At 49.2% G+C, this 20,000-nt stretch overlaps 1 protein-coding gene across 1 annotated transcript in view; it reads left to right on the top strand.

The window, feature by feature from the left end:
- zgc:136472 (uncharacterized protein LOC678514 homolog) overlaps window positions 1-20,000 on the top strand; it is a 42,965-nt gene that overhangs the window by 1,166 nt on the left and 21,799 nt on the right. The window contains exons 2-5 of the mRNA XM_052504996.1: window positions 9,810-10,010; window positions 10,412-10,545; window positions 18,564-18,701; window positions 18,870-18,977. Of these exons, the coding sequence (XP_052360956.1) occupies window positions 9,810-10,010; window positions 10,412-10,545; window positions 18,564-18,701; window positions 18,870-18,977 (581 nt within the window). The remainder of the gene's footprint in view (window positions 1-9,809; window positions 10,011-10,411; window positions 10,546-18,563; window positions 18,702-18,869; window positions 18,978-20,000) is intronic.

Here is a 20,000-nt window from a genome sequence, read left to right as displayed (position 1 = left end):
CTAACCCTGAGTACTGTAGCTAATACTAACCCTGAGTATTGTAGCTAATACTAACCCTGAGTTCTGTAGCTAATACTAACCCTGAGTTCTGTAGCTAATACTAACCCTGAGTACTATAGCTAATACTAACCCTGAGTACTGTAGCTAATACTAACCCTGAGTACTATAGCTAATACTAAACCCCAAACCTTTAACCCTGAGTACTATAGCTAATACTAACCCTGAGTTCTGTAGCTAATACTAACCCCCAAACCTTTAACCCCCAAACCTTTACCCATGTGGTAACCGTGGTAGTGAGTGATGTAACTGTGGTAGTGAGTGATGTAACCGTGGTAGTGAGTGATGTAACCGTGGTAGTGAGTGATGTAACCGTGGTAGTGAGTGATGTAACCGTGGTAGTGAGTGATGTAACCGTGGTAGTGAGTGATGTGATGTAACCGTGGTAGTGAGTGATGTGACCGTGGTAGTGAGTGATGTAACCGTGGTAGTGAGTGATGTAACCGTGGTAGTGAGTGATGTAACCGTGGTAGTGAGTGATGTGATGTAAACATGATGTAACAGTGGTAGTGAGTGATGTAACCGTGGTAGTGAGTGATGTAACCGTGGTAGTGAGTGATGTGATGTAACCATGATGTAACCGTGGTAGTGAGTGATGTAACCGTGGTATTGAGTGATGTAACCATGATGTAACCGTGGTAGTGAGTGATGTAACCGTGGTAGTGAGTGATGTGACCGTGCTAGTGAGTGATGTAACCGTGGTAGTGAGTGATGTAACCGTGGTAGTGAGTGATGTAACCGTGGTAGTGAGTGATGTAACCGTGGTAGTGAGTGATGTGATGTAACCGTGGTAGTGAGTGATGTAACCGTGGTAGTGAGTGATGTGACCGTGGTAGTGAGTGATGTAACCGTGGTAGTGAGTGATGTAACCGTGGTAGTGAGTGATGTAACCGTGGTAGTGAGTGATGTAACCGTGGTAGTGAGTGATGTAACCGTGGTAGTGAGTGATGTAACCGTGGTAGTGAGTGATGTGATGTAAACATGATGTAACAGTGGTAGTGAGTGATGTAACCGTGGTAGTGAGTGATGTAACCGTGGTAGTGAGTGATGTGATGTAACCATGATGTAACCGTGGTAGTGAGTGATGTAACCGTGGTATTGAGTGATGTAACCATGATGTAACCGTGGTAGTGAGTGATGTAACCGTGGTAGTGAGTGATGTGACCGTGCTAGTGAGTGATGTAACCGTGGTAGTGAGTGATGTAACCGTGGTAGTGAGTGATGTAACCGTGGTAGTGAGTGATGTAACCGTGGTAGTGAGTGATGTGATGTAACCGTGGTAGTGAGTGATGTAACCGTGGTAGTGAGTGATGTGACCGTGGTAGTGAGTGATGTAACCGTGGTAGTGAGTGATGTAACCGTGGTAGTGAGTGATGTAACCGTGGTAGTGAGTGATGTAACCGTGGTAGTGAGTGATGTAACCGTGGTAGTGAGTGATGTAACCGTGGTAGTGAGTGATGTGATGTAAACATGATGTAACAGTGGTAGTGAGTGATGTAACCGTGGTAGTGAGTGATGTAACCGTGGTAGTGAGTGATGTGATGTAACCATGATGTAACCGTGGTAGTGAGTGATGTAACCGTGGTATTGAGTGATGTAACCATGATGTAACCGTGGTAGTGAGTGATGTAACCGTGGTAGTGAGTGATGTGACCGTGCTAGTGAGTGATGTAACCGTGGTAGTGAGTGATGTAACCGTGGTAGTGAGTGATGTAACCGTGGTAGTGAGTGATGTAACCGTGGTAGTGAGTGATGTGATGTAACCGTGGTAGTGAGTGATGTAACCGTGGTAGTGAGTGATGTGACCGTGGTAGTGAGTGATGTAACCGTGGTAGTGAGTGATGTAACCGTGGTAGTGAGTGATGTAACCGTGGTAGTGAGTGATGTAACCGTGGTAGTGAGTGATGTAACCGTGGTAGTGAGTGATGTAACTACCACTTCAAGGCTGAGCTGTTGTTGCTCCCAAATGCTTCCACTTCACAGGAACAGCACTAACAGTTGACCGGGGGGGTTGGGGTTAGACCAGTTGACCAGCTCTAGCAGGACCGGGGGTTAGGGTTAGACCAGTTGACCAGCTCTAGCAGGACCGGGGGGGTTAGGGTTAGACCAGTTGACCAGCTCTAGCAGGACCGGGGGGGTTAGGGTTAGACCAGTTGACCAGCTCTAGCAGGACCGGGGGGTTAGGGTTAGACCAGTTGACCAGCTCTAGCAGGACCGGGGGGGTTAGGGTTAGACCAGTTGACCAGCTCTAGCAGGACCGGGGGGGTTAGGGTTAGACCAGTTGACCAGCTCTAGCAGGACCGGGGGGTTAGGGTTAGACCAGTTGACCGGGGGGTTAGGGTTAGACCAGTTGACCAGCTCTAGCAGGACCGGGGGTTTAGGGTTAGACCAGTTGACCAGCTCTAGCAGGACCGGGGGTTTAGGGTTAGACCAGTTGACCAGCTCTAGCAGGACCGGGGGGGTTAGGGTTAGACCAGTTGACCGGGGGGTTAGGGTTAGACCAGTTGACCAGCTCTAGCAGGACCGGGGGGGTTAGGGTTAGACCAGTTGACCAGCTCTAGCAGGACCGGGGGTTAGGGTTAGACCAGTTGACCAGCTCTAGCAGGACCGGGGGGTTAGGGTTAGACCAGTTGACCAGCTCTAGCAGGACCGGGGGTTAGGGTTAGACCAGTTGACCAGCTCTAGCAGGACCGGGGTTAGGGTTAGACCAGTTGACCAGCTCTAGCAGGACCGGGGGGTTTAGGGTTAGACCAGTTGACCAGCTCTAGCAGGACCGGGGTTTAGGGTTAGACCAGTTGACCAGCTCTAGCAGGACCGGGGGTTTAGGGTTAGACCAGTTGACCGGGGGGGTTAGGGTTAGACCAGTTGACCAGCTCTAGCAGGACCGGCGGGGTTAGGGGTAGACCAGTTGATCAGCTCTAGCAGGACCGGGGTTAGGGTTAGACCAGTTGACCAGCTCTAGCAGGACCGGGGGGGATAGGGTTAGACCAGTTGACCGGGGGTTAGGGTTAGACCAGTTGACCGGGGGTTAGGGTTAGACCATTTGACCAGCTCTAGCAGGACCGGGGGGGTTAGGGTTAGACCAGATGATCAGCTCTAGCAGGACCGGGGGGGTTAGGGTTAGACCAGTTGACCAGGGGGGTTAGGGTTAGACCAGTTGACCAGCTCTAGCAGGACCGGGGGTTAGGGTTAGACCAGTTGACCAGCTCTAGCAGGACCGGGGGGGTAGGGTTAGACCAGTTGACCGGGGGGGTTGGGGTTAGACCAGTTGACCGGGGGGGTTAGGGTTAGACCAGTTGACCGGGGGGGTTAGGGTTAGACCAGTTGACCGGGGGTTAGGGTTAGACCAGTTGACCAGCTCTAGCAGGACCGGGGGTTTAGGGTTAGACCAGTTGACCAGCTCTAGCAGGACCGGGGGGGTTAGGGTTAGACCAGTTGACCAGCTCTAGCAGGACCGGGGGGGGTTAGGGTTAGACCAGGTGACCAGCTCTAGCAGGACCGGGGGGGTTAGGGTTAGACCAGTTGATCAGCTCTAGCAGGACCGGGGGGGTTAGGGTTAGACCAGTTGATCAGCTCTAGCAGGACCGGGGGTTTAGGGTTAGACCAGTTGACCAGCTCTAGCAGGACCGGGGGGGTTAGGGTTAGACCAGTTGATCAGCTCTAGCAGGACCGGGGGGGTTAGGGTTAGACCAGTTGACCAGCTCTAGCAGGACCGGGGGGGTTAGGGTTAGACCAGTTGACCAGCTCTAGCAGGACCGGGGGGGTTTAGGGTTAGACCAGTTGACCAGCTCTAGCAGGACCGGGGGGGTTTAGGGTTAGACCAGTTGACAGGCTCTAGCAGGACCGGGGGGGTTAGGGTTAGACCAGTTGACCAGCTCTAGCAGGGCAGAAATGTGACTGACTTGTTGGAAAGGTGGCAGCCTATGACATTGCCACGTTGAAAGTCACTGAGCTCCATTCATGCCAATGTTTGTCTATGGAGATTACGTGGCTGTGTGCGGAAATAGACTAATCCACTAATTTGAAGGGGTGTCCAGATACTCTTGTATATATATTGTATCTGGGGACTTAGTAGTAGTAGTTATATGGGGTCATAGTAGTAGTTATATATTTTTTTTAAATTTGATTTCACCTTTATTTAACCAGGTAGGCTAGTTGAGAACACGTTCTCATTTACAACTGCGACCTGGCCAAGATAAAGCAGAGCAGTTCGACACAAACAACAACAGAGTTACACATGGAGTAAACAAACATACAATCAATAATACAGTAGAAAAAAAATGAACATATATACAGTATATATAAGTATATTACATTTACATTTACATTTAAGTCATTTAGCAGACGCTCTTATCCAGAGCGACTTACAAATTGGTGCATACACCTTATGACAACCAGTGGAACAGCCACTTGCATCTAAATCTTGTTGGGGGGGAGAAGGATTACCTACCCTTACTTACCCTATCCTAGGTATTCCTTGAAGAGGTGGGGTTTCAGGTGTCTCCGGAAGGTGGTGATTGACTCCGCTGTCCTGGCGTCGTGAGGGAGTTTGTTCCACCATTGGGGGCCAGAGCAGCGAACAGTTTTGACTGGGCTGAGCGGGAACTGTACTTCCTCAGTGGTAGGGAGGCGAGCAGGCCAGAGGTGGATGAACGCAGTGCCCTTGTTTGGGTGTAGGGCCTGATCAGAGCCTGGAGGTACTGAGGTGCCGTTCCCCTCACAGCTCCGTAGGCGAGCACCATGGTCTTGTAGCGGATGCGAGCTTCAACTGGAAGCCAGTGGAGAGAGCGGAGGAGCGGGGTGACGTGAGAGAACTTGGGAAGGTTGAACACCAGACGGGCTGCGGCGTTCTGGATGAGTTGTAGGGGTTTAATGGCACAGGCAGGGAGCCCAGCCAACAGCGAGTTGCAGTAATCAAGACGGGAGATGACAAGTGCCTGGATTAGGACCTGCGCCGCTTCCTGTGTGAGGCAGGGTCGTACTCTGCGGATGTTGTAGAGCATGAACCTACAGGAACGGGACACCGCCTTGATGTTAGTTGAGAACGTCAGGGTGTTGTCCAGGATCACGCCAAGGTTCTTAGCGCTCTGGGAGGAGGACACAATGGAGTTGTCAACCGTGATGGCGAGATCATGGAACGGGCAGTCCTTCCCCGGGAGGAAGAGGAGCTCCGTCTTGCTGAGGTTCAGCTTGAGGTGGTGATCCGTCATCCACACTGATATGTCTGCCAGACATGCAGAGATGCGATTCGCCACCTGGTCATCAGAAGGGGGAAAGGAGAAGATTAATTGTGTGTCGTCTGCATAGCAATGATAGGAGAGACCATGTGAGGTTATGACAGAGCCAAGTGACTTGGTGTATAGCGAGAATAAGAGAGGGCCTAGAACAGAGCCCTGGGGGACACCAGTGGTGAGAGCGCGTGGTGAGGAGACAGATTCTCGCCACGCCACCTGGTAGGAGCGACCTGTCAGGTAGGACGCAATCCAAGCGTGGGCCGCGCCGGAGATGCCCAACTCGGAGAGGGTGGAGAGGAGGATCTGATGGTTCACAGTATCGAAGGCAGCCGATAGGTCTAGAAGGATGAGAGCAGAGGAGAGAGAGTTAGCTTTAGCAGTGCGGAGCGCCTCCGTGATACAGAGAAGAGCAGTCTCAGTTGAATGACTAGTCTTGAAACCTGACTGGTTTGGATCAAGAAGGTCATTCTGAGAGAGATAGCGGTAGAGCTGGCCAAGGACGGCACGCTCAAGAGTTTTGGAGAGAAAAGAGAGAAGGGATACTGGTCTGTAGTTGTTGACATCGGAGGGATCGAGTGTAGGTTTTTTCAGAAGGGGTGCAACTCTCGCTCTCTTGAAGACGGGAGGGACGTAGCCAGCGGTCAGGGATGAGTTGATGAGCGAGGTGAGGTAAGGGAGAAGGTCTCCGGAAATGGTCTGGAGAAGAGAGGAGGGGATAGGGTCAAGCGGGCAGGTTGTTGGGCGGCCGGCCGTCACAAGACGCGAGATTTCATCTGGAGAGAGAGGGGAGAAAGAGGTCAGAGCATAGGGTAGGGCAGTGTGAGCAGAACCAGCGGTGTCGTTTGACTTAGCAAACGAGGATCGGATGTCATCGACCTTCTTTTCAAAATGGTTGACGAAGTCATCTGCAGAGAGGGAGGAGGGAGGGGGGGGATTCAGGAGGGAGGAGAAGGTGGCAAAGAGCTTCCTAGGGTTAGAGGCAGATGCTTGGAACTTAGAATGGTAGAAAGTGGCTTTAGCAGCAGAGACAGAGGAGGAAAATGTAGAGAGGAGGGAGTGAAAGGATGCCAGGTCCGCAGGGAGGCGAGTTTTCCTCCATTTCCGCTCGGCTGCCCGGAGCCCTGTTCTGTGAGCTCGCAATGAGTCGTCGAGCCACGGAGCGGGAGGGGAGGACCGAGCCGGCCTGGAGGATAGGGGACATAGGGAGTCAAAGGATGCAGTAAGGGAGGAGAGGAGGGTTGAGGAGGCAGAATCAGGAGATAGGTTGGAGAAAGTTTGAGCAGAGGGAAGAGAAGATAGGATGGAAGAGGAGAGAGTAGCGGGGGAGAGAGAGCGAAGGTTGGGACGGCGCGATACCATCCGAGTAGGGGCAGTGTGGGAAGTGTTGGATGAGAGCGAGAGGGAAAAGGATACAAGGTAGTGGTCGGAGACTTGGAGGGAGTTGCAATGAGGTTAGTGGAAGAACAGCATCTAGTAAAGATGAGGTCAAGCGTATTGCCTGCCTTGTGAGTAGGGGGAAGGTGAGAGGGTGAGGTCAAAAGAGGAGAGGAGTGGAAAGAAGGAGGCAGAGAGGAATGAGTCAAAGGTAGACGTGGGGAGGTTAAAGTCGCCCAGAACTGTGAGAGGTGAGCCGTCCTCAGGAAAGGAGCTTATCAAGGCATCAAGCTCATTGATGAACTCTCCAAGGGAACCTGGAGGGCGATAAATGATAAGGATGTTAAGCTTGAAAGGGCTGGTAACTGTGACAGCATGGAATTCAAAGGAGGCAATAGACAGATGGGTAAGGGGAGAAAGAGAGAAAGACCACTTGGGAGAGATGAGGATCCCGGTGCCACCACCCCGCTGACCAGAAGCTCTCGGGTGTGCGAGAACACGTGGGCGGACGAGGAGAGAGCAGTAGGAGTAGCAGTGTTATCTGTGGTGATCCATGTTTCCGTCAGTGCCAAGAAGTCAAGGGACTGGAGGGAGGCATAGGCTGAGATGAACTCTGCCTTGTTGGCCGCAGATTGGCAGTTCCAGAGGCTACCGGAGACCTGGAACTCCACGTGGGTCGTACGCGCTGGGACCACCAGGTTAGGGTGGTCGCGGCCACGCGGTGTGGAGCGTTTGTATGGTCTGTGCAGAGAGGAGAGAACAGGGATAGACAGACACATAGTTGACAGGCTACAGAAAAGGCTACGCTAATGCAAGGAAATTGAATGACAAGCGGACTACACGTCTCGAATGTTCAGAAAGTTAGGCTTACGTAGTAAGAATCTTATTGACTAAAATGATTAAAATGATACAGTACTGCTAAAGTAGGCTAGCTGGCAGTAGCTGCGTTGTTGACACTACACTAATCAAGTCGTTCCGTTGAGTGTAATAATTTCTACAGTGCTGCTATTCGGGGCTAGCTGGCTAGCTAGCAGTGTTGTTTACGTTACGTTGAGTTAAAAGAACGACAATAGCTGGCTAGCGAACCTCAGTGAATTAAGATAATCACTCCAAGGCTACACACACTAAACTACACAATTATCTTGGAAACAAAGACAGCTATGTAGCTAGCTAACACTGAACTAATCAAGTCGTACAGTTGAGTGAATAGCACTACAGTGATGCTAATCTGTGTGCGTTAGCTAGCGTTGCTAGCTCCTGGGCGAATAGCAGTGAAGGCTACGTTAGGGCGACGAAATACGAAATACGATAATTATGCAATTATCTCTGATACAAGGACGGCTATGTAGCTAGCTAAGAAGAATGGCTAAGATTATGTAGCTAGCTAACAGTAAACTAATCAAGTCGTACAGTTGAGTGAATAGCACTACAGTGATGCTAATCTGTGTGCGTTAGCTAGCGTTAGCTAGCTCCTGGGCGAATAGCAGTGAAGGCTACGTTAGGGCGACGAAATACGATAATTATGCAATTATCTCTGATACAAGGACGGCTATGTAGCTAGCTAAGAAGAATTGCTAAGATTAGACAAATCAACCGTTGTACTATAATGAAATGTAATGAAAAAGTTATACAACCTGCAGAGCGAAGTGCGAATGCGACCGCTCGCTCCAACCGGAACCTATGTAAGTATATATACAGTGTGTGTAATTTGAGGTAGGATAAGGGAGGTAAGGCAATAAATAGGCCATGGTGGCAATGTAATTACAATTTAGCAATTAAACACTGGAATGGTAGATCGGCAGAAGATGAATGTGCAGGTAGAGATACTGGGGTGCAAAGGAGCAAAATAAATAAATACTGTATGGGGATGAGGTAGTTGGGTGAGGTAGGTAGATAGATGGGCTGTTTACAGATGGGCTATGTACAGGTGCAGTGATCTGTGAGCTGCTCTGACAGCTGGTGCTTAAAGCTAGTGAGGGAGATGTGAGTCTCCAGCTTCAGAGATTTTCCGTTCCAATCATTGGCAGCAGAGAACTGGAAGGAAAGGCGGCCAAAGGAGGAATTGGCTTTGGGGGTGACCAGTGAGATATACCTGCTGGAGCGCGTGCTACGGGTGGGTACTGCTCTGGTGACCAGTGAGATATACCTGCTGGAGCGCGTGCTACGGGTGGGTACTGCTCTGGTGACCAGTGAGATATACCTGCTGGAGCGCGTGCTACGGGTGGGTACTGCTCTGGTGACCAGTGAGATATACCTGCTGGAGCGCGTGCTATGGGTGGGTACTGCTCTGGTGACCAGTGAGATATACCTGCTAGAGCGCGTGCTATGGGTGGCTGCTGCTATGGTGACCAGTGAGCTGAGATAAGGCGGGGCTTTACCTAGCAGAGACTTGTAGATGACCTGGAGCCAGTGGGTTTGGCGACGAGAATGAAGCGAGGGCCACCCAACGAAAGCGTGTGTGTGTGTAATGTGTGTGTGTATAATGTGTGTGTGTGTGTGTGTAATGTGTGTGTAATGTGTGTACAATGTGTGTGTAATGTCTGTGTAATGTGTGTGTGTTTAATGTGTGTGTAATGTGTGTAATGTGTGTAATGTGTGTGTGTGTAATGTGTGTGTGTTTGTGTAATGTGTGTGTAATGTGTGTGTGATGTGTGTGTAATGTGTGTGTAATGTGTGATGTGTGTGTGTAATGTGTGTAATGTGTGTGATGTGTGTGTAATGTGTGTAATGTGTGTGTGATGTGTGTGATGTGTGTGTGATGTGTGTGTGATGTGTGTGTAATGTGTGTAATGTGTGTGATGTGTGTGTAATGTGTGTAATGTGTGTGTGATGTGTGTGATGTGTGTGTAATGTGTGTAATGTGTGTGTGATGTGTGTGATGTGTGTGTGATGTGTGTGTGATGTGTGTGTAATGTGTGTAATGTGTGTGTGATGTGTGTGTAATGTGTGTGTGTAATGTGTGTGTAATGTGTGTGTAATGTGTGTGTGATGTGTGTGATGTGTGTGTAATGTGTGTGTAATGTGTGTGTGTAATGTGTGTGTAATGTGTGTGTGTAATGTGTGTGTGTAATGTGTGTGTGTAATGTGTGTGTAATGTGTGTGTGTAATGTGTGTGTAATGTGTGTGTAATGTGTGTGTGTGTAGTCGCTCCTCTCTCTGGGGATTCCCAGCGGCTGGCGTTGGCGTTCCGTGGAGCCGCGGAGCAGCTGATTGGTTCGGAGGTGAAACTGGGCGTAGTCGACGTCTCCAAGGAAACCAATCTGACCAAGGAACTGAACGCCACGACTCCACCCCCTCTACGGCTCTACCTATCAGGAGACAGACACAACCCTGTACCCTGCCCAGGTATACACACACACACACACACACACACACACATTACACACATTACACACACATCACACACATTACACACATTACACACACACATCACACACATTACACACACACACACACATACATTACACACACATTACACACACACACACACACACACACACACACACACACACACACACACACACACACATACATTACACACACATTACACACACACACACACACACACACACACACACACACACACACACACACATTACACACACATTACACACACACACACACACACACACACACACACACACACACACACACACACACACACACACACACACACACACACACACACACTACTGGGAATCCCCAGAGAGAGGAGCGACTACACACACACAATCTCTCTCTCTCAGTTTTCCAGAGTTCGGCCTCCATCGTAACGTGGCTAAAGAGGAGGGCGGGGCCTAACGCTGACATCATCACTGACCTGAACCAATCAGATCGCTTCGTCGCCTCAGAGGAGCTGGTTGTTCTCGGACTGTTTAAGGTGACATCCCCTTCCTGTTGGGCCTGTAGTACTTCCTGTCCTGTACCTGTGATGGAGTAGTGGAGCTCAGAGGGACTGACACACAGACAGCCAGTCCCTCTGATCCAGACTGGAGTAGTGGAGCTCAGAGGGACTGACTCACAGACAGTCAGTCCGTCTGATCCAGACTGGAGTAGTGGAGCTCAGAGGGACAGACACACAGACAGCCAGTCCCTCTGATCCAGACTGGAGTAGTGGAGCTCAGAGGGACAGACACACAGACAGCCAGTCCCTCTGATCCAGACTGGAGTAGTGGAGCTCAGAGGGACAGACACACAGACAGCCAGTCCCTCTGATCCAGACTGGAGTAGTGGAGCTCAGAGGGACAGACACACAGACAGTCAGTCCCTCTGATCCAGACTGGAGTAGTGGAGCTCAGAGGGACAGACACACAGACAGCCAGTCCCTCTGATCCAGACTGGAGTAGTGGAGCTCAGAGGGACAGACACACAGACAGTCAGTCCCTCTGATACAGACTGGAGTAGTGGAGCTCAGAGGGACAGACACACAGACAGTCAGTCCCTCTGATCCAGACTGGAGTAGTGGAGCTCAGAGGGAATGACGCACTGTTCTACATTTGCAGAAGAGACGCTTTGGGTTAGTTTAACCCTAACCTTCGGTTTAGTTTAACCCTAACCTTCGGTTTGTTTAACCCTAACCTTCGGTTTAGTTTAACCCTAACCTTCGGTTTAGTTTAACCCTAACCTTCGGTTTAGTTTAACCCTAACCCCAACCTTCGGTTTAGTTTAACCCTAACCTTAGGTTCAGTTTAACCCTAACCTTAGGTTCAGTTTAACCCTAACCTTCGGTTTAGTTTAACCCTAACCCTAACCTTCAGTTTAGTTTAACCCTAACCCTAACCTTCGGTTTAGTTTAACCCTAACCCTAACCTTCGGTTTAGTTTAACCCTAACCTTCGGTTTAGTTTAACCCTAACCTTCGGTTTAGTTTAACCCTAACCCCAACCTTCGGTTTAGTTTAACCCTAACCTTAGGTTCAGTTTAACCCTAACCTTAGGTTCAGTTTAACCCTAACCTTCGGTTTAGTTTAACCCTAACCCTAACCTTCAGTTTAGTTTAACCCTAACCCTAACCTTCGGTTTAGTTTAACCCTAACCCTAACCTTCGGTTTAGTTTAACCCTAACCTTCGGTTTAGTTTAACCCTAACCTTCGGTTTAGTTTAACCCTAACCCTAACCTTCGGTTTAGTTTAACCCTAACCCTAACCTTCGGTTTAGTTTAACCCTAACCTTTGGTTTAGTTTAACCCTAACCCTAACCTTCGGTTTAGTTTAACCCTAACCCCAACCTTCAGTTTAGTTTAATCCTAACACTAACCTTCGGTTTAGTTTAACCCTAACCTTTGGTTTAGTTTAACCCTAACCTTAGGTTTAGTTTAACCCTAACCCTGACCTTCGGTTTAGTTTAACCCTAACCTTCGGTTTAGTTTAACCCTAACCCTAACCTTCGGTTTAGTTTAACCCTAACCCTAACCTTCGGTTTAGTTTAACCCTAACCTTCGGTTCAGTTTAACCCCAACCTTGGGTTTAGTTTAACCCTAACCCTAACCTTGGGTTTAGTTTAACCCTAACATTGGGTTTAGTTGAACCCTAACCTTCGGTTTAGTTGAACCCTAACCCTAACCTTCGGTTCAGTTTAACCCTAACCTTCTGTTTAGTTTAATCCTAACCCTAACCTTGGGTTTAGTTTAACCCTAACCTTAGGTTCAGTTTAACCCTAACCTTTGGTTTAGTTTAACCATTTTACATTTACATTTAAGTCATTTAGCAGACGCTCTTATCCAGAGCGACTTACAAATTGGTGCATACACCTTATGACAACCAGTGGAACAGCCACTTGCATCTAAATCTTGTTGGGGGAGAAGGGGGGTGAGAAGGATTACTTACCCTTACTTACCCTATCCTAGGTATTCCTTGAAGAGGTGGGGTTTCAGGTGTCTCCGGAAGGTGGTGATTGACTCCGCTGTCCTGGCGTCGTGAGGGAGTTTGTTCCACCATTGGGGGCCAGAGCAGCGAACAGTTTTGACTGGGCTGAGCGGGAACTGTACTTCCTCAGTGGTAGGGAGGCGAGCAGGCCAGAGGTGGATGAACGCAGTGCCCTTGTTTGGGTGTAGGGCCTGATCAGAGCCTGGAGGTACTGAGGTGCCGTTCCCCTCACAGCTCCGTAGGCGAGCACCATGGTCTTGTAGCGGATGCGAGCTTCAACTGGAAGCCAGTGGAGAGAGCGGAGGAGCGGGGTGACGTGAGAGAACTTGGGAAGGTTGAACACCAGACGGGCTGCGGCGTTCTGGATGAGTTGTAGGGGTTTAATGGCACAGGCAGGGAGCCCAGCCAACAGCGAGTTGCAGTAATCAAGACGGGAGATGACAAGTGCCTGGATTAGGACCTGCGCCGCTTCCTGTGTGAGGCAGGGTCGTACTCTGCGGATGTTGTAGAGCATGAACCTACAGGAACGGGACACCGCCTTGATGTTAGTTGAGAACGTCAGGGTGTTGTCCAGGATCACGCCAAGGTTCTTAGCGCTCTGGGAGGAGGACACAATGGAGTTGTCAACCGTGATGGCGAGATCATGGAACGGGCAGTCCTTCCCCGGGAGGAAGAGGAGCTCCGTCTTGCTGAGGTTCAGCTTGAGGTGGTGATCCGTCATCCACACTGATATGTCTGCCAGACATGCAGAGATGCGATTCGCCACCTGGTCATCAGAAGGGGAAAGGAGAAGATTAATTGTGTGTCGTCTGCATAGCAATGATAGGAGAGACCATGTGAGGTTATGACAGAGCCAAGTGACTTGGTGTATAGCGAGAATAAGAGAGGGCCTAGAACAGAGCCCTGGGGACACCAGTGGTGAGAGCGCGTGGTGAGGAGACAGATTCTCGCCACGCCACCTGGTAGGAGCGACCTGTCAGGTAGGACGCAATCCAAGCGTGGGCCGCGCCGGAGATGCCCAACTCGGAGAGGGTGGAGAGGAGGATCTGATGGTTCACAGTATCGAAGGCAGCCGATAGGTCTAGAAGGATGAGAGCAGAGGAGAGAGAGTTAGCTTTAGCAGTGCGGAGCGCCTCCGTGATACAGAGAAGAGCAGTCTCAGTTGAATGACTAGTCTTGAAACCTGACTGATTTGGATCAAGAAGGTCATTCTGAGAGAGATAGCGGTAGAGCTGGCCAAGGACGGCACGCTCAAGAGTTTTGGAGAGAAAAGAGAGAAGGGATACTGGTCTGTAGTTGTTGACATCGGAGGGATCGAGTGTAGGTTTTTTCAGAAGGGGTGCAACTCTCGCTCTCTTGAAGACGGGAGGGACGTAGCCAGCGGTCAGGGATGAGTTGATGAGCGAGGTAAGGTAAGGGAGAAGGTCTCCGGAAATGGTCTGGAGAAGAGAGGAGGGGATAGGGTCAAGCGGGCAGGTTGTTGGGCGGCCGGCCGTCACAAGACGCGAGATTTCATCTGGAGAGAGAGGGGAGAAAGAGGTCAGAGCATAGGGTAGGGCAGTGAGCAGAACCAGCGGTGTCGTTTGACTTAGCAAACGAGGATCGGATGTCATCGACCTTCTTTTCAAAATGGTTGACGAAGTCATCTGCAGAGAGGGAGGAGGGAGGGGGGAGGATTCAGGAGGGAGGAGAAGGTGGCAAAGAGCTTCCTAGGGTTAGAGGCAGATGCTTGGAATTTAGAATGGTAGAAAGTGGCTTTAGCAGCAGAGACAGAGGAGGAAAATGTAGAGAGGAGGGAGTGAAAGGATGCCAGGTCCGCAGGGAGGCGAGTTTTCCTCCATTTCCGCTCGGCTGCCCGGAGCCCTGTTCTGTGAGCTCGCAATGAGTCGTCGAGCCACGGAGCGGGAGGGGAGGACCGAGCCGGCCTGGAGGATAGGGGACATAGGGAGTCAAAGGATGCAGTAAGGGAGGAGAGGAGGGTTGAGGAGGCAGAATCAGGAGATAGGTTGGAGAAAGTTTGAGCAGAGGGAAGAGAAGATAGGATGGAAGAGGAGAGAGTAGCGGGGAGAGAGAGCGAAGATTGGGACGGCGCGATACCATCCGAGTAGGGGCAGTGTGGGAAGTGTTGGATGAGAGCGAGAGGGAAAAGGATACAAGGTAGTGGTCGGAGACTTGGAGGGGAGTTGCAATGAGGTTAGTGGAAGAACAGCATCTAGTAAAGATGAGGTCAAGCGTATTGCCTGCCTTGTGAGTAGGGGGAGGGTGAGAGGGTGAGGTCAAAAGAGGAGAGGAGTGGAAAGAAGGAGGCAGAGAGGAATGAGTCAAAGGTAGACGTGGGGAGGTTAAAGTCGCCCAGAACTGTGAGAGGTGAGCCGTCCTCAGGAAAGGAGCTTATCAAGGCATCAAGCTCATTGATGAACTCTCCGAGGGAACCTGGAGGGCGATAAATGATAAGGATGTTAAGCTTGAAAGGGCTGGTAACTGTGACAGCATGGAATTCAAAGGAGGCAATAGACAGATGGGTAAGGGGAGAAAGAGAGAAAGACCACTTGGGAGAGATGAGGATCCCGGTGCCACCACCCCGCTGACCAGAAGCTCTCGGGGTGTGCGAGAACACGTGGGCGGACGAGGAGAGAGCAGTAGGAGTAGCAGTGTTATCTGTGGTGATCCATGTTTCCGTCAGTGCCAAGAAGTCAAGGGACTGGAGGGAGGCATAGGCTGAGATGAACTCTGCCTTGTTGGCCGCAGATTGGCAGTTCCAGAGGCTACCAGAGACCTGGAACTCCACGTGGGTCGTACGCGCTGGGACCACCAGGTTAGGGTGGTCGCGGCCACGCGGTGTGGAGCGTTTGTATGGTCTGTGCAGAGAGGAGAGAACAGGGATAGACAGACACATAGTTGACAGGCTACAGAAAAGGCTACGCTAATGCAAGGAAATTGAATGACAAGCGGACTACACGTCTCGAATGTTCAGAAAGTTAAGCTTACGTAGCAAGAATCTTATTGACTAAAATGATTAAAATGATACAGTACTGCTAAAGTAGGCTAGCTGGCAGTAGCTGCGTTGTTGACACTACACTAATCAAGTCGTTCCGTTGAGTGTAATAGTTCTACAGTGCTGCTATTCGGGGCTAGCTGGCTAGCTAGCAGTGTTGTTTACGTTACGTTGAGTTAAAAGAACGACAATAGCTGGCTAGCTAACCTAGGGAATCGGTCTAGACTACACAATTATCTTTGAAACAAAGACGGCTATGCAGCTAGCCACGATCAAACAAATCAAACCGCTGCACTGCAATGAAACGAAAATGTGAAACCACCTGACCGGGTTGTTGAATTCAAAACAGCAGACGTTGGCTAGCTGTTAGCAGTTAGCTGTTGGCTAGCTAGCAGAGTCTCCTACGTTAAGGACGACAAATAGCTGGCTAGCGAACCTCAGTGAATTAAGATAATCACTCCAAGGCTACACACACTAAACTACACAATTATCTTGGAAACAAAGACAGCTATGTAGCTAGCTAACACTGAACTAATCAAGTCGTACAGTTGAGTGAATAGCACTACAGTGATGCTAATCTGTGTGCGTTAGCTAGCTCCTGGGCGAATAGCAGTGAAGGCTACGTTAGGGCGACGAAATACGATAATTATGCAATTATCTCTGATACAAGGACGGCTATGTAGCTAGCTAAGAAGAATTGCTAAGATTAGACAAATCAACCGTTGTACTATAATGAAATGTAATGAAAAAGTTATAAAAAGTTATACAACCTGCAGAGCGAAGTGCGAATGCGACCGCTCGCTCCAACCGGAACCGGAAACAACCCTAACCTTCGGTTTAGTTTAACCCTAACCCTAACCTTCGGTTTAGTTTAACCCTAACCCTAACCTTCGCTTTAGTTTAACCCTAACCCTAACCTTCGGTTTAGTTTAACCCTAACCCTAACCTTCGGTTTAGTTTAACCCTAACCCTAACCTTCGGTTTAGTTTAACCCTAACCCTAACCTTCGGTTTAGTTTAACCCTAACCTTCGGTTTAGTTTAACCCTAACCCTAACCTTCGGTTTAGTTTAACCCTAACCTTCGGTTAGTTTAACCCTAACCCTAACCTTCGGTTTAGTTTAACCCTAACCCTAACCTTTGGTTTAGTTTAACCCTAACCTCCGGTTTAGTTTAACCCTAACCCTAACCTTCGGTTCAGTTTACTGCTCTGTTTCAGCTGGTATGGTCAGTCTAGCTGTCTGGAGGAGAAGGTACTGCTCTGTTTCAGCTGGTATGGTCAGTCTAGCTGTATGGAGGAGAAGATGCTGCTCTGTTTCAGCTGGTATGATCAGTCAAGCTGTCTGGAGGAGAAGGTACTGCTCTGTTTCAGCTGGTATGGTCAGTCTAGCTGTATGGAGAAGGTACTGCTCTGTTTCAGCTGTTATGGTCAGTCTAGCTGTATGGAGGAGAAGGTACTGCTCTGTTTCAGCTGTTATGGTCAGTCTAGCTGTATGGAGGAGAAGGTACTGCTCTGTTTCAGCTGGTATGGTCAGTCTAGCTGTATGGAGGAGAAGGTACTGCTCTGTTTCAGCTGGTATGGTCAGTCTAGCTGTATGGAGGAGAAGGTACTGCTCTGTTTCAGCTGGTATGGTCAGTCTAGCTGTATGGAGGAGAAGGTACTGCTCTGTTTCAGCTGGTATGGTCAGTCTAGCTGTCTGGAGGAGGTACTCCGTGACCTATGACATGTTTGGATCCTTCTTGACTGTAATGGGATTTGTGGTTTGAAACAAAGTATTTGAAACGTTTCTGTGTTTGTCTAGGACGTGGAGCGTCCCTACCTCCCTCCAGACAGTATTTGAAACGTTTCTGTGTTTGTGTTTGTCTAGGACGTGGAGCGGCCCTACCTCCCTCCAGACAGTATTTGAAACGTTTCTGTGTTTGTGTTTGTCCAGGACGTGGAGCGTCCCTACCTCCCTCCAGACAGTATTTGAAACGTTTCTGTGTTTGTGTTTGTCTAGGACGTGGAGCGTCCCTACCTCCCTCCACACAGTATTTGAAACGTTTCTGTGTTCGTCTAGGACGTGGAGCGTCCCTACCTCCCTCCAGACAGTATTTGAAACGTTTCTGTGTTTGTGTTTGTCTAGGACGTGGAGCGTCCCTACCTCCCTCCAGACAGTATTTGAAACGTTTCTGTGTTCGTCTAGGACGTGGAGCGTCCCTACCTCCCTCCAGACAGTATTTGAAACGTTTCTGTGTTCGTCTAGGACGTGGAGCGTCCCTACCTCCCTCCAGACAGTATTTGAAACGTTTCTGTGTTCGTCTAGGACGTGGAGCGTCCCTACCTCCCTCCAGACAGTATTTGAAACGTTTCTGTGTTTGTGTTTGTCTAGGACGTGGAGCGTCCCTACCTCCCTCCAGACAGTATTTGAAACGTTTCTGTGTTCGTCTAGGACGTGGAGCGTCCCTACCTCCCTCCAGACAGTATTTGAAACGTTTCTGTGTTTGTCTAGGACGTGGAGCGTCCCTACCTCCCTCCAGACAGTATTTGAAACGTTTCTGTGTTCGTCTAGGACGTGGAGCGTCCCTACCTCCCTCCAGACAGTATTTGAAACGTTTCTGTGTTTGTCTAGGACGTGGAGCGTCCCTACCTCCCCCAGACAGTATTTGAAACGTTTCTGTGTTTGTCTAGGACATGGAGCGTCCCTACCTCCCTCCAGACAGTATTTGAAACGTTTCTGTGTTTGTCTAGGACATGGAGCGTCCCTACCTCCCTCCAGACAGTATTTGAAACGTTTCTGTGTTCGTCTAGGACGTGGAGCGTCCCTACCTCCCTCCAGACAGTATTTGAAACGTTTCTGTGTTTGTGTTCGTCTAGGACGTGGAGCGTCCCTACCTCCCTCCAGACAGTATTTGAAACGTTTCTGTGTTCGTCTAGGACGTGGAGCGTCCCTACCTCCCTCCAGACAGTATTTGAAACGTTTCTGTGTTCGTCTAGGACGTGGAGCGTCCCTACCTCCCTCCAGACAGTATTTGAAACGTTTCTGTGTTTGTGTTTGTCTAGGACGTGGAGCGGGGTCGTGTGGAGGTTTTCTACTCCGCCGCCGTTGACCTCCCTGACCTCCCTTTCTCTGTGACCCGGAACCAAGACATCTTCAGGAAGTATGACATCACACAAGACTCCGTGCTGCTAGTCCGACAGGTTAGTCAGAGACAGAGGTCGTGTCTGTCTGTCTGTCTGTCTGTCTGTCTGTCTGTCTGTCTGTCTGTCTGGTCTGGTCTGGTCTGGTCTGGTCTGGTCTACCCTACCCTACCCTACCCTACCCTACCCTACCCTTGTACAGGTATTGAAGGTAACCTGTGTGTGTAGTCTACCCCTGTACAGGTATTGAAGGTAACCAGTCAGATGACTAAAGAGGATCTCATCTCCTTCATCACCGTTCATCAACTGGAGCTGGTTACTGAATACAACGGACAGGTACACACTCACATAAAATACACTCACATAAAATACACACTCATACGTACACACACATGCCCAGACGCATGTGTAGCAGATGCAGATTTGTAAAGTCATTCCTCAGCGTGAAATGTCTCCACTAGCTAGCTTTAAAATGTCTCAACTAGCTAGCTTTACAATGTCTCCACTAGCTAGCTTTAAAATGTCTCCACTAGCTAGCTTTAAAATGTCTCCACTAGCTAGCTTTAAAATGTTTCCACTAGCTAGCTTTAAAATTTCTCCACTAGCTAGCTTTAAAATGTCTCCACTAGCTAGCTTTAAAATGTCTCCACTAGCTCGCTTTAAAATGTCTCCACTAGCTCGCTTTAAAATGTCTCCACTAGCTCGCTTTAAAATGTCTCCACTAGCTAGCTTTAAAATGTCTCCACTAGCTAGCTGTAAAATGTCTCCACTAGCTAGCTTTACAATGTCTCCACTAACTAGCGTTAAATTGTCTCAACTAGCTAGCTTTAAAATGTCTCCACTAGCTAGCTTTAAAATGTCTCCACTAGCTAGCTTTAAAATGTCTCAACTAGCTAGCTTTAAAATGTCTCCACTAGCTAGCTTTAAAATGTCTCCACTAGCTAGCTTTAAATTGTCTCAACTAGCTAGCTTTACAATGTCTCCACTAGCTAGCTTTACAATGTCTCCACTAGCTAGCTTTAAATGTCTCCACTAGCTAGCTTTAAAATGTCTCCACTAGCTAGCTTTAAATTGTCTCAACTAGCTAGCTTTACAATGTCTCCACTAGCTAGCTTTAAATGTCTCCATTAGCTATCTTTAAATTGTCTCCACTAGCTAGCTTTAAAATGTCTCCACTAGCTAGCTTTAAAATGTCTCCACTAGCTAGCTTTAAAATGTCTCAACTAGCTAGCTTTAAAATGTCTCAGCTAGCTAGCTTTAAAATGTCTCTACTAGCTAGCTCTAAACCATCTCCACAAGCTATCTTTAAAATGTCTCCACTAGCTAGCTTTGAAGTGTCTCCACTAGCTAGCTTTAAAT

This window comes from Oncorhynchus keta, unplaced genomic scaffold (assembly GCF_023373465.1).
Source record: "Oncorhynchus keta strain PuntledgeMale-10-30-2019 unplaced genomic scaffold, Oket_V2 Un_contig_2177_pilon_pilon, whole genome shotgun sequence".
NCBI classification, from domain to species: domain Eukaryota; kingdom Metazoa; phylum Chordata; class Actinopteri; order Salmoniformes; family Salmonidae; genus Oncorhynchus; species Oncorhynchus keta.
The sequence above is the reverse complement of the archived record's forward strand: the minus strand, read 5'-3'. Positions and strand labels throughout refer to the sequence as shown.